Below are 13855 nucleotides of genomic sequence, written 5' to 3'. Positions count from 1 at the left end.
GAAAAACTCTTTGGCGGTATGGATCCACTTTCTCCGGTCTCGACCTCGAATTCAGTTAAGCTTCTCACCGGGGTTCCCCTTCTGCCTCGACCTTGGTCTCGACCTTAATCAAACCTTCCTCATTCGGCAGGTCCTCGTCCTCGAGCAAATTGGCTAAGTCTTCTCCTGACGAGACACTTGCCTCGCTGCCTCCCTCAGGTCAGGTACCAGTAGTGGTTATCAAACTGCTCAAGAAGCACTCCAAGTCGAAGAGTCATTCTTCCTCCTCTTCCTCTGAGACTATAGCCGTACCAAATCCTCAAGTCTCGGTGTCACATTTGGAAGGTTTGATCCAGACCATTTTGGATTGCCAGTTTGGTAATATGCTTGCCAAACATACTCTGCCTCGACTCTGCTTCCTGCAGTCCAGCCTGAGCACTTAGCAGTATCACAAGGAGTCGAGTCCTTGGCTGTGCCTCAAGCTGAACCTACTCACTCAATACAAGGAGTCGAGTCCTTTGGAGTAGAGAATGACACGGTGGCGGTTTACCCGCAGCCACCGCATTTTAGCCGCGGGTCACCCGCCGAAAACGGGGAAGAAAACTAGCAGTCGCTGCGGCGACGGGGACAAGGCCATTCACCGCCCGCGGGGCGGTGAATGGTCTTGTCTCCGCAGTGAGGTATCAAGGATCGCGCGGTCCCCGCAGCCACCGCCCGCCCGCCCGTAGCATTTAGCCAGCTCCCTCCCTCCACCTCACCTTAAATTTCGAGTTTTCCGGCTTCCTTTTTTCCGAGCCGCACGTGTTCAAAAATCCATGCACGCGCGGCTGCACGAGTCAATCAATCTTCTCCTCTGACGCAACCGGAAACAGGAAGTTGCAGGAGAGGAGAAGTTTGATTGACTCGCGCAGCCGTGCGTGTACGGATTTTTGAACACGTGCGGCTCAGAAAAAAGGAAGCCGGAAAACTCGAAATTTAAGGTGAGGTGGAGGGAGGGAGCTGGCTAAATGCACGGCTTTTTGAACGCGTGCGGCTAGGGAAAAAGGAAGCCGGCAAACTCGGAACGAATATAAGGTGAGGTGGAGGGAGGGTGGGGGCTGCTGGACCATTCTTCATTACTTTGCCATACTAATTCCATTCTATGTTAGGTGCCACGGACTCAGATTCGAGTCCTAGCGATGATGAGTTAAAGATCCCAAAAGAAGCCAACTTCTAAATCCAGTGGTTAGAGCTACACTACACTCCTTGTGACCCTGGGCAAGTCACTTAATCCCTTTTGCTTCTGACACAATGGGCAGTTCCAAAGACCAAGACTGGCCAGTGTCAAAGACAGGATGCTGAGCTTGATAGACCCTTAGTCTCCACTGTTTTTAGTGATCAACAAAGTTCTATGTTTCTATAATCACCCTAATTCTGTTATCATTGGACTAGATATTCAAAATGATTTAAATGGCCAGGACAGGCTCCTGGCTGTTCAAATCATCTGTCCAGGGCTAACCAGGCATTTTCAATCTTCATGTTCAGCCCAAATGGTGTCACACAATTCAGCAAAAATACCCAATGTTGTTCCTCATAATTTAAATATTGCTCATGGAAGGAACAACATTGGGTATTTTTGCAAATGGAAGTTGGAGGGTTAATTCCCTTGAAACAGCCAATTGAGTGAAACATGAATTCATGCTGGGACACAAGATAGGTTGAATTTGTTTTGAATTTAAAAAGAAAAATGATCAATGAAGAATACTATAATGGCAAGAAAATATAATGATAAAACAGCAACTAATTTTGCCTATTTTTATATATTAAAAAAGTACTACATAAGGTGAATGTCCATATTGCTGTCTGTTGTTCTGCTGAACACTGGCATTGAAACAGCAAAATGCATTTATTGCATACTTGTCCTCTGTCGGAAACATTATGGTGGTATATTAGTTGTGTTAATAAAAATTTATAAACAAAGCCCTGCCAGCTGAACATCTCTTTCTCTAGTTCAGCAGCAGGAACTTTGATTTATAAGAATGGAATACGCTAAATATTAGAGTACTAAGGCTTATATGGATGCTGCGGGGACGGTGACGGGGCAGTGAATGGGATGGCAGTGGCGGTGACGGGGCGGTGAAAGGGATGGCAGTGACGGTGACGGGGCGGTGAATGGAATGGCGGTGACGGGGCGGTGCAGAGGATGGTGGGCCGGGGACGGGGCGGTGACGGGGACAGATTTTTTCCCCGTGTCATTCTCTACTTTGGAGTGCCTCAACAGGATTCTACACACTCTATGCAAGGAGTCGAGTCTTTGCGAGTGACTCATCTGGAGCATAAGCACACTACTCAAGGAGCCGAGTCCTTGTCAGTGCCTCGAGATATCTCAACACCAGGGGTTCAATCCCTTTTGGTGTCTCGATCTTGGCCTCCAGCCCTCCTTCCTTGCATAAGGCATCACCCTTCCTGAGGCATAGGGCAAAGATTCCTTGACTTTCTTCTCAGCGAGACCTGCTTGGTTTGAGGCACAGTTCTCCACATCAGTCGAGGCATCCATCGAGGCACAGATCCTCTTCTCGAGACAGGCCTCGTCTGTCAAGACTCCAAAGTCGAGGACACCACCTCCAGAGCCTTATATCTATACTTCTTCTCCTGCAAGGGATTCTATCCATTCTCTCAGTGAGTCATCTATACCTGCATATTCAGACCTCAGATATCAGTACTCCAGAGAAGCTTCACCTTTGTTCTCTGCCTTGTGAGACACCTTGAGGTCATCTTCTTCCCCTCGAGGTCAGCCTTTCTTGGATCAGATATCTTTTTCTTCTTTCCTACGTCAAATGAGTAAGGACCTCAGTATTACTTTGGACTCTGATTCCAAATACTCTCAGAAATATTTAGAAGAAATGGGTATGTCTTGTCCTCCTGCGGAGTCTCTTAAATTACCCATCAATAGACTTCTTTCTCAAACCTTCAAGATAAATCTTGAGACACCTTATTCCATTCCTGCTATACCAGGAAAGCTGGAGTCTCGTTACAGGATGGTCCACTGCAAGGGCTTTGAGAAATCAGAGTTATCCCATCAGTTCCTTCTTGTAGAATCTTCTCTGAAAAAGACCAATCCTGCCAAAGTTTATGCCACTGTTCCTCCTGGAAGAGAGGGCAGGACCATGGACAAGTTTGGTCACCGTTTGTATCAAAATTCTCTGATGGCAACTAGAGTTTTGAATTACAATTTTGTTTTCATTTCTTATTTCAAGCATTTCATTTCTTATTTGGTTGACATGCTGCCTGAATATTTCAAATATATTCCTCAACACCATCTTCCAGGGTTTCAGCAGAGGATCACCACTCTGACTCAACTCCGCATGCATCTCCTTCAATCTTCCTATGATGCATTTGAACTTTCCTCGAGGGTCACTGCCTTTTCAGTGGCAATGCGCAGGCTTGCCTGGCTCCGCACTATAGATATGGACCCCAATCTTCAAGATCGTCTAGCCAACATCCCTTGTCAGGGCAATGAATTGTTTGATGACTCTATCGAGGCAGCTACTAAATGATTGTTTGAACATGAGAAATCGTTTGCTTCCATCACTCATCTTCAGCCTTCTACCTCTAAAAGCTTCAGACCTCTTCCATCTTACGAGAGGTATTTTCCACAGAGAGCAGCTCCTTATACAAGAGCACCTCCTAAGAAACAACCACAACAACAACAGAGGCAGCAGAAGCCTCAGACTCCTGCTGCGCCTAATGCATCTCAGCCTTTTTGACCGTCTAATACAGAGCATAACCTCCATCGTTCTGCCTCTGTCCTCTCCTCTTCCCATCGGAGGTCATCTCCGTCATTTTTACCAACGCTGGAAGATCATTACATCAGACCTCTGGGTGCTGTCCATCATCAGGGAAGGATACTCTCTTTATTTCATCCAGGTTCCTCCAGATCTGCCTCCAAGAGAGTATCCTTCCAATCCATCCCAGACCGCCCTTCTTCAAGAAGCTCAAGCTCTGCACCATCTCTGTGCCATCGAGGAGGTTCCTCTAGAACAGCAGAGCAGGGTTTTTATTCCCGTTACTTCCTAGTTCCGAAGAAGACGGGCGATCTGCAACCTATTTTGGATCTCAGAGCCCTCAACAAATTTCTTGTCAGAGAGAAATTTCGGATGCTATCTCTGGCATCATTATACCCCCTTCTAGATCAGAACGATTGGTTATGTTCTCTAGATCTCAAAGAGGCTTACACTCACATTCCCATTCATCCAGCCTCTCGCAAGTTCCTCAGATTTCGGGTAGGAAATCTGCATTTTCAATAGAGTGCTACCCTTTGGCCTGGCTTCATCTCCAAGAGTGCTCACCAAGTGCCTAGTAGTAGTAGCAGCAGCTCTGTGGAACCATGGTCTACAGGACTTCCTGTATCTGGTCACCTCAAGAAGGACATGGCAATACTCGAAAGGGTCCAGAGGAGGGCAACGAGGATGATAAAGGGTATGGAGAACCTTTCATATGCCGAACGGTTAGACAGGCTGGGGCTCTTTACCCTGGAAAAGCGGAGACTGAGAGGGGACATGATAGAAACTTATAAAATCATGAAAGGCATAGAGAAGGTGGAGAGGGACAGATTCTTTAGACTAGCAGGGACAACTAAAACAAGAGGTCATTCAGAAAAACTGAGAGGAGACAGATTCACAACGAATGCAAGGCGGTTCTTCTTCACTCAGAGGGTGGTGGACACCTGGAACGCGCTTCCCGGAGAGGTAATAAGACAGAGTACAATTCTGGGGTTCAAAAAGGGACTGGATGACTTCCTGGAAGCAAAGGGGATAACAGGGTACAGATAGAGGTTTACCGTACATTGAGCGAATAGGGTATGGATATTTTAGGTTAGGTAGGGAACACTTTCAGGTCGTGGACCTGGGGGGCCGCCGCGGGAGCGGACTGCCGGGCACGATGGACCCCTGGTCTGACCCGGCAGAGGCAACACTTATGTTCTTATGTTCTTATGGACAACTGGCTCATCAAAGATTCAACATCTCAAAGGGTTATTGTAGCGACCCATCGGACTACGTGGTTCCTACAAAGTTTGGGGTTCGAAATCAACTGTCCCAAGTCACAGCTAGAGCCCTCTCAGACTTTACAGTTCATTGGACCTGTCCTGGACACTGTACGACTCAGAGCATTCCTTCCTCAACAAAGTCAGGATGCTTTCATTCATCTCTGCCACAAAGTGTCTTCCCTGGCTACAATTTCAGCAAGACACATGATGGTTCTTTCTACAGTTCACATGACTCATTTTGCCAGACTTCACCTCAGAATTCCTCAGTGGACCCTGGCATCTCAGTGGGCGCAGGCTTGTGACCCACTCTCTCAACATATTACAGTAACTCCTTCGCTGAGACAGTCTCTCCACTGGTGGATGCTCTGTTTTAATCTCTCCAGAGGTTTACTGTTTCAAACGCCCCCTCATCAGAAGATCCTCACGACAGATTCCTCGACCTACACTTGGGGGGGCTCATCTCGACGGTCTCCGTACTCAAGGCCATTGGTCTAGCACGGATTGTCAGTGTCACATCAATCTGTTGGAACTCAGAGTGATCATCAATGCTCTCAAAGCTTTTCAGCATCTTCACGATGAAGTAGTCCTCATTCGGACAGAAAAGCAAGTTGCCATGTACTATGTCAACAAGCAGGGAGAAACAGGATCTCTCCCTCTTTGTCAGTAAGCTCAAAAGGTGTGGAACTGTGCAATCCATCACATCACCTTTCTGAAAGCAATCTACATTCAAGGAGAGCAAAACTGTCTGGCAGAAAAATTGAGTCGTCTTCTGCAACCTCGCAAATGGACACTCAATTCCTCGCCTCCACAATTTTTCTCAGTGGGGAACTCCTCAGATAGATCTCTTTGTGTCTCCCCACAACAGCAAACTGCCTCAGTTCTGCTCCAGGATATACTCTCCTCTCCGCCTTGAGGCAGATGCTTTCCTTCTGGAATGGACTAATCAGTTTCTATATGCATTCCCTCCATTTCCTCTGATTCTCAAGACTCTTGTCAAACTCAAACAAGATCATGCCACCATGATTCTCATAGCTCCTCGGTGGCCTAGACTACCTTGGTACTCCCTTCTACTTCAACTCAGCACCATGGAGCCTCTAATTTTACCAGTATTTCCCTCTCTGCTTACACAAAGTCAGGGGTCTCTCCTTCATCTCAACCTGCAGTCTCTACACCTGACAGCTTGGTACCTCTCAACTTAACCGCCTCTACAGTTTTCTCAATCTGTACAGGACATTCTAGAGGCTTCCAGGAAGCCTACCACTAGGCAATGTTACCACCAGAAATGGACTAGATTTTCTGCTTGGTGCACCATTCATCACAAGGAGCCGCAATCTACCTCCTTGTCTTCAGTTTTAGATTACCTGTTCCACTTATCACAATCAGGCCTCAAATCCACATCCATTTGAGTCCATCTCAGTGCAATTGCTGCTTTTCATCAGCCTATCGAAGGGAAACCCCTATCTGTTCATCCTGTGGTTTCCAGATTTATGAAAGGTATTTTCAATGTCAAACCACCTCTCAAACCGCCTCCAGTGGATTGGGATCTCAGTATTGTTCTTGCTCAATTGATGAAGCCTCCTTTTGACCCAATGTCGTCAGTTCATCTCAAATATCTCACTTGGAAAGTGTTTTTTCTCATTGCTCTCACGTCTGCTCGCAGAGTCAGTGAGCTACAAGCTTTAGTAGCAGGCCCACCTTTCACAGCATTCCATCATGACAAAGTGGTCCTCCATACTCATCCTAAATTCTTACCGAAAGTGGTCTCGGAATTTCATCTCAATCAATCAATTGTACTTCCAGTGTTTTTTCCAAAGCCTCATTCTCATCTAGGAGAATCAGCTCTTCATACTCTGGACTGTAAGCATGCTTTGGCTTTCTACTTGCAACGCACTCAATCACATAAATCTGCTCCTCAACTTTTTGTCTCCTTCGAACCAAACAAGTTGGGACATCCGATTTCCAAGAGCACCATCTCCAACTGGTTAGCTGCTTGCATCTCTTTCTGCTATGCTCAGGCTGAACTGCATCTACAAAGTCGAGTCAGAGCCATGGCGGCATCAGTGGCTTTCCTCAGATCTACTTCTATTGAGAAAATCTGCAAAGCTGCCACTTGGTCCTCGGTTCATACCTTCACCTCTCATTATTGTCTGGATATTTTTTCTAGATGGGATGGTCATTTCAGCCAGGCAGTATTACAAAATGTATTCTCTTAAGTTGCCAACACTTCCACCATCCCATTCGGTTTAGCTTGGAAGAGAAACATGTTGAGAATAGGCTGCCTACTTGCCTGGGATAAAGCACAGTTGCTTACCATAACAAGTGTTATCCAGGGACAGCAGGCAGCTATTCTCACAACCCCCCACCTCCCCTGGTTGGTTTCTCTGCTAGCTATCTGAACTGAAGAGACACGCACCCTGCACTGGGCGGGAAGGCACTTACGCATGTGTGGTGCGGCAATCGCAAATTTTCTAAAGTACTACAAGCAAGTCTGCTTGCGAAGCTGTCCGCATCCGGGCTCTGCGGATGACATCACCCTCATGTTGAGAATAGCTGCCTGCTGTCCTTGGATAACACCTGTTACGGTAAGTAAATGTGATTTTCAGGAGGGGAAATGTTTGAGCCCTGGCTTAACCCCCCAGCTAAAAATGGAGCCAGTTGTTTTATAGTTAATGTCATTGTATAAATTGAAAGCATTGGATGGTGAAATTATTTAAAATATGAACTGTCACGTGCTATTTACATGTACATAAAAATCTTACCTTACGTGTATTTTATAACGTGTTAGGTCGTTTGGGCTTCCAGTTACAAACTTGGCTGTGCTGCCGTGAAATGTAATCAAGGACGTTCTGTAATAGTTGTCTGCAACTATGCGCCACCGTAAGTCTAAATAATTTAAAATCTTTTTTTTATCCTAGGACAGTCAGTCTGTTAATTTTTCCCTGACGGTGACTTCATCCATTGGAGCCCATCACAGTAAGAGTGTATTGAATCCTTTTCATGTATAAAGACTTAGATGAGGAGAATTTTATTACAGGGCATCTAGGTTACTTGGGCTTAAGTGCGCATGAGTTGAGTCTCTCTTTTGAAAGGAAGCTCTGGAATGAGTGGGCATAGAAGGAAGTTAATTGGCTCAGGAGTAATCTAAGGAACTACTTTTTAGGGAGGCATGGGGCAGTCTCACGGAAGAGTTGATGGAGACAGAGACTGTCTGAATTCAAGAAAGTGTGGGATAGGCACATGGGATCTCTTAGAGAGAGGAAGAGATAGTGGTTACTGCAGATGGACAGACTGGATAAGCCATTTGGCCTTTTTTCTGCCAATATGTTCTATAATGACGTGTAGTTGCTTGCCTATGTGCATTTTTTTTAACAGGACTTCCAAAATGGGGTTGCAAAACCCACATTTGATGTCCTGACTCATGTGGGCTGAAAAAAACCTTATCAGCCTGCACCTCCTGATGAGCCCATCCTTTAATTAGGCCAGCACAAAATCTGCAGAAGGCAAGGGTTGACAGCAGCAACATTGGCTGCAATATTGTAGGATAGCTGATAGCAGCAGCATGGATGAAAAAATTCGACCTTTAGGGGTTGTATGTTTTCTTAAGCCATGATAATGGATGTTGTGACCTATCTCAGGTGCTTCAGCAGATGAAGTTTGATGCATATTGCTGGAGCCCAGATTTTCAGTGGGGTACCAATCAAGGGACTTCTCTTGTCCCAGCAAACAATTGAACATCTGATGAGTAATATTTCATTTCATTTATTTGGTTTTATATACTGCCTTTTAACAGTACATGTTGTATCAAAACAGATAAGTTTGTAATAGGGTGTCTGAAGATCAAATACAAATAAGTGCCTGTTTTCAATCTTTTATAAAGACATATGTGCTCATGTGCCTTTTATAAAATACTAGGGGTAAGGTAGCAGAAATTGCAGCTAAATTGTAGTCCTAAATGTTTACAACTGCTGAGAAGATGGTGTAAATAGTCATAAATTGACTCTACCTGCAGGCCGTGCCTGAATTTTCCTACATGGAGGTTGATAAAAGTGCACACTTTGTCACTACAAGTACTTTTATGCATAAAATCCTTTTTACACATGAAAAATTACTTTAAGCATTTAAAAAAATCCTTTTTACTCCCAAGATAGTAATTAATTTTTTTAATGGGGCACCTAGCAGGAGCCTACTCTCCTTTAAAGAATACTAATGTGACAGCAAAAATATGTGCCTACAAGTTACATAGAAACATAGAACATGACAGCAGGAAAGGGCCACGGCCCATCTAGTCTGCCCACACTTAATGGCCCACCTCCTAACTACCTCCATGAAGAGATCCCACATGCCAATCCCATCTTTTCTTAAAATCTGGCACGCTGCTTGCCTCAATTACCTGTTGTGGAAGATTATTCCAGCGATCAACCACCCTTTCGGTGAAGAAATATTTTCTGGTGTCGCCATGAAATTTCCCACCCCTGATTTTCAACGGATGCCCTCTTGTTGCCATGTGTCCTTTAAGGAAAAAGAGATCCTCTTCCACCTCGATATGGCCTGTGACATATTTGAACGTCACGATCATGTCTCCCCTCTTTCTGTGTTCCTCGAGTGAGTACAGCTGCAACTTACCCTGTCGTTCCTCATACGGGAGATCCTTGAGTCCTGAGACCATCCTGGTGGCCATTCACTGAACCGAGTCAACTCTCCGCACATCTTTTTGATAATGCGGCCTCCAGAATTGTACACAGTATTCCAGATGGGGTCTCACCATGGATCTGTACAACGGCATTATGACCTCGGGCTTATGGCTGATGAAACTTCTATGGATACAGCCCATGATTTGTCTAGCCCTGGATGAAACTTTCTCCACTTGATTGGCAGTCTTCATGTCTTCGCTAATGATCACCCCCAAGTCACGTTCTGCTACAATCCTTGCTAGGATCTCACCATTTAGGGCAGGGCTGTCCAAGTCCAGTCCTCGAGATCTACTGGCAGGCTAGGTTTTCAGGATAACCACAATGCATATGCATGAGAAAGAGATTTGCATACCAAGAAGGCAGTGCAGGCAAATCTCTCTCATGCATATTCATTGTGGATATCCTGAAAACCTGGCCTGCCAGTAGATCTCGAGGATCGGACATGGGCAGCCCTGATTTAGGGTGTAAGTCCTGCGTGGATTTTTGCTTCCAAGATGCATGACCTTGCATTTTTTGGCATTGAAACTTAGTTGCCAAGTCTTTGACCAATGCTCCAGCAGGAGTAGGTCCTGCGTCATACTGTCGGGCATTGAGCTTTTGTTGGGCACTGTGCTTTCATCTGTTGTGCGGTTGCCTACCATGTTGCATAGTTTGGCGTCATCGGCAAATAATGTAATTTTATCTCGAAGCCCCTCAGCCAAGTCTCTTACGAAGATGTTAAATAGGATCGGGCCCAAGACCGAGCCCTGCGGCACTTCGCTGATCACCTCCATCGTATCGGAGAGGGTACCATTTACACTACCCTCTGAAGTCTACCTCTAAGCCAGTCCCTAACCCATGCGGTTAATGTTTCACCCAGTCCCATCGAACCCATCTTGCTCAATAACCTGCGATGTGGGATACTATCAAACGCTTTGCTGAAGTCCAAGTACACGACGTCCAGGGACTCCCCTATATCCAGCTTTCTTGTTACCCAGTCAAAGAAGCTGATCAGATTTGATTGGCAGGACCTTCCCTTCGTAAAACCATGTTGATGGGGATCTCGTAGATTCTCCTCATTCAGGATCGTATCCAATTGGTGTTTGATTAGTGTTTCCATAAGTTTACTCACTATCGATGTGAGACTCACCGGTCTATAATTCTCAGCCTCCGTCCTGCATCCCTTTTTGTGGAGTGGAATGACATTAGCCATTTTCCAATCCAACGGGACTCTTCCTGTACTTAGGGAAAGATTGAAGAGCGCGGATAACGGTTCCGCCAGGATGTCATTCAACTCTCTGAGCACCCTGGGGGTGTAGTTTGTCCGGTCCCATAGCTTTGTTCACCTTGAGTTTTGATAGCTCCTTGTAGATACTGCTGGGCGTAAACTCGAAATTTCGAAACGGGTCTTCAGAGTTTTCCCTCGTCGGCAGCTGAGGGCCGGATCCCGGCACCTCGCAAGTGAAGACCGAGCAGAAGTATTCATTTAAAAGTTTGGCTTTGTCGGAGTCCGATTCTTCATAGTTCCTGTCGGGTTTCCTAAGGCGTACTATTCCATCTGTGTTTCTTTTTCTGTCACTAATATACCGGAAGAAGGATTTATCGCCCTTCTTGATGTTCTTCGCAAGGTTTTCCTCCATTCGGAGTTTGGCCTCCCTGACTGCCGTTTTGACCGCTTTTGACTTGGCCAGATAGTCTTCCTTGGATTCTCACTTCCATGATTGTTTGTAGATGATGAACGCTCTTTTCTTCTTTTTTATGAGGTCTGAGATCTCCACAGAGAACCACTGTGGTCTATTGTTTCTCCGCTGTTTACTTACTGATTTGACGTAGCGGTTGGTTATTTTGTGTAAGGTTGATTTCAGAGTTGACCACATTACCTCTACATTATCTGTTTCGGCATGGTTTTGCAGTGCCCGAAGGACGAAATCTCCCATGCTTTCGAAGTTTGTGCCCTTAAAGTTGAGGACCTTGGTTGATGTGCTTGACTTAGTGAAACCTTTCCTGAGGTTGAACCATATCATGTTGTGATCACTGGATTCCAACATATCGCCTACTGAGACCTCTTTGACACTTTCTCCGTTGGTGAGTATTAGGTCTAGTATCGCCTGATCCCTAGTGGGCTCTAATACCATTTGTCTGAGTCTCGCTCCCTTTATAGAGGTTAATAGCTTCCTGCTGCCGCTGGTCATAGCAGAAAGATTGTTCCAATCCACATCAGGCATATTGAAGTCTCCTAACAATACTGTGTCTCCACGCAAAGTGATATTCTCAATGTCTTCGACTAATTCTATATCCATGTCCTCCTATTGTCTTGGAGGTCTGTATACTACACCAAGATACAGGCATTTGTTCTTCCCCCAGCCAAATTCACCCAGAGGGATTCCCCGGTGTACTTGATATCTGCAATTTTGGTAACTTTGATGTCCTCTTTAGTGTATAGTGCTACCCCTTCTCCCATTTTGCCCTCTCTGTCCCGCCGAAGTAAGTTGTATCCCGGTATAGCCATATCCCACCCATGGGAGTCCGTGAACCAAGTCTAGGATATCGCCACCACATCTAGGTCGGCGTTCCTCATTTCCGTCTCTAATTCCAGAATCTTATTGCCCAAACTGTGGGCATTAACGTACATAGCCCTCCATATCTTATGTTTGCTATGTCCCTGTATAGATATTCCTGCTTGAGCTAATTTCAGCCACAGAGCAATAATACACATGTAACTTGTAGTATTTTATAAGTTATACTCTGAAGTATGGATCCCAGCTAGACTGCCTGTGTTCACCTACCTGCAAAATTTGTGCTATATAAGATATGACCGTATTTGCTGAATAGTGCCTCAGTGGAATTTTGGACCTAATTTTATAATGGGACATCTGTATGAGATGCCCAAAAAGATCCCTGCTTTATAAGAGTATAAATAATAATAATAACTTTATTTTTGTATACCGCAATACCACAAGCAGTTCAGAGCGGTTTACAGAGGAAGAGACGGTATACAGACAGTGATGTTAGCATGCCAAGAGTAGTCAAGATTTATCCAGAAGCATTTCAAAGATACAACAAGGCAGGAAAGGAGTTGGAGAAATTTATCAAAGAGATAGGTTTTAATTGATTTCCTGAAGGTTTGGTAGAAGGATGCATTGAAAATGAAATTGGTTAAACATTTATTCCATTTGCCTGCTTGGAATGATAATGATCTATCGAGGAATCTCTTGTAGATACAACCCTTCAAGAATGGAAAAGCAAACAGATAGGCACTACGTGTGCCAGTGGTACATGGAAATTCAAAATGGTGCGACAGGTAGACTGGGGATGAGCCTGTTATGGTTTTGAAGCAGAGGCAGGCAAACTTGAAAATGACCCATGCTGCCATCGGCATCCAGTCTAGTTTTTTGTAATACGGGCTTACATGATCTGATTTTTTTAAGACCATAAATGAGACGGACGGCAGCATTCTGAATGACTCTCAATCGTTTGATAGTTTTCTTAAAGGATCCCAAGTATATAATATTGCAGTAATCTAAGATAGTACTAATTGTCTTGTTTTGTTGTTTGTTGGGGTTTTTTTTTTAATAACCCAATTTTTAACTAAATGTAAATCGCATTGGATTTGGATTTTGCGATCAAATCAAATATTTTAAATAAACTTGAAACTTGAAGATGCTTAAGATCAGAGATTGGACCAGCAGTCGAAAAAAGAGGAAGTCAAAATAGTGTTTAATGGTATGAAGTTTCCATAAGGTGAAAAAACATTAGTAGGGTCTTCAAAAGTCAAGCATCGGTCCAGGATGACTCCAAGGATTTTGATAGTAGAATTAATTGGGTAATCTATCCCGTTTAATCTCAAAGAGGTATTCATTATCTTGCAATTAGGACTTGCCAAGAAAATCTTAGTTTTTTCTGAGTTCAGTTTTAATTTAAATTGCGTAGTCCATTGTTCTACCTTAGTGAGGACAGATGAGGTGAGTTGTTCTGTCTCTTGCGTCAATGAGGTTATGGGAATGATAATTGTAATGTCATCTGCGTTAGAATAGGGTCATTAAAACCATTGGCATACCTAGTATATATGACAGCCAGTGCTAATCATTTTTAACAACCCTCTCCTCTATATAAAAAAGTTATTTTTAGTAATAATCCATGAGTCACACAACAAGGGTGCACCTAGGACAAGGCAGCATCT

General features: G+C 44.6%; 1 protein-coding gene across 4 annotated transcripts in view; it reads left to right on the top strand.

The window, feature by feature from the left end:
- The window catches only part of LOC117363345 (GLIPR1-like protein 1), a 51060-nt gene that overhangs the window by 14720 nt on the left and 22485 nt on the right, over positions 1 to 13855 (top strand). For all 4 annotated transcript variants that reach the window (XM_033950888.1, XM_033950889.1, XM_033950886.1 and 1 more), the window contains exon 3: positions 7791 to 7882. In XM_033950888.1, coding sequence (XP_033806779.1) covers positions 7791 to 7882 — 92 coding nt within the window. The remainder of the gene's footprint in view (positions 1 to 7790; positions 7883 to 13855) is intronic.

Source organism: Geotrypetes seraphini, chromosome 7, assembly GCF_902459505.1.
Source record: "Geotrypetes seraphini chromosome 7, aGeoSer1.1, whole genome shotgun sequence".
NCBI lineage: Eukaryota > Metazoa > Chordata > Amphibia > Gymnophiona > Dermophiidae > Geotrypetes > Geotrypetes seraphini.
The sequence above is the reverse complement of the archived record's forward strand: the minus strand, read 5'-3'. Positions and strand labels throughout refer to the sequence as shown.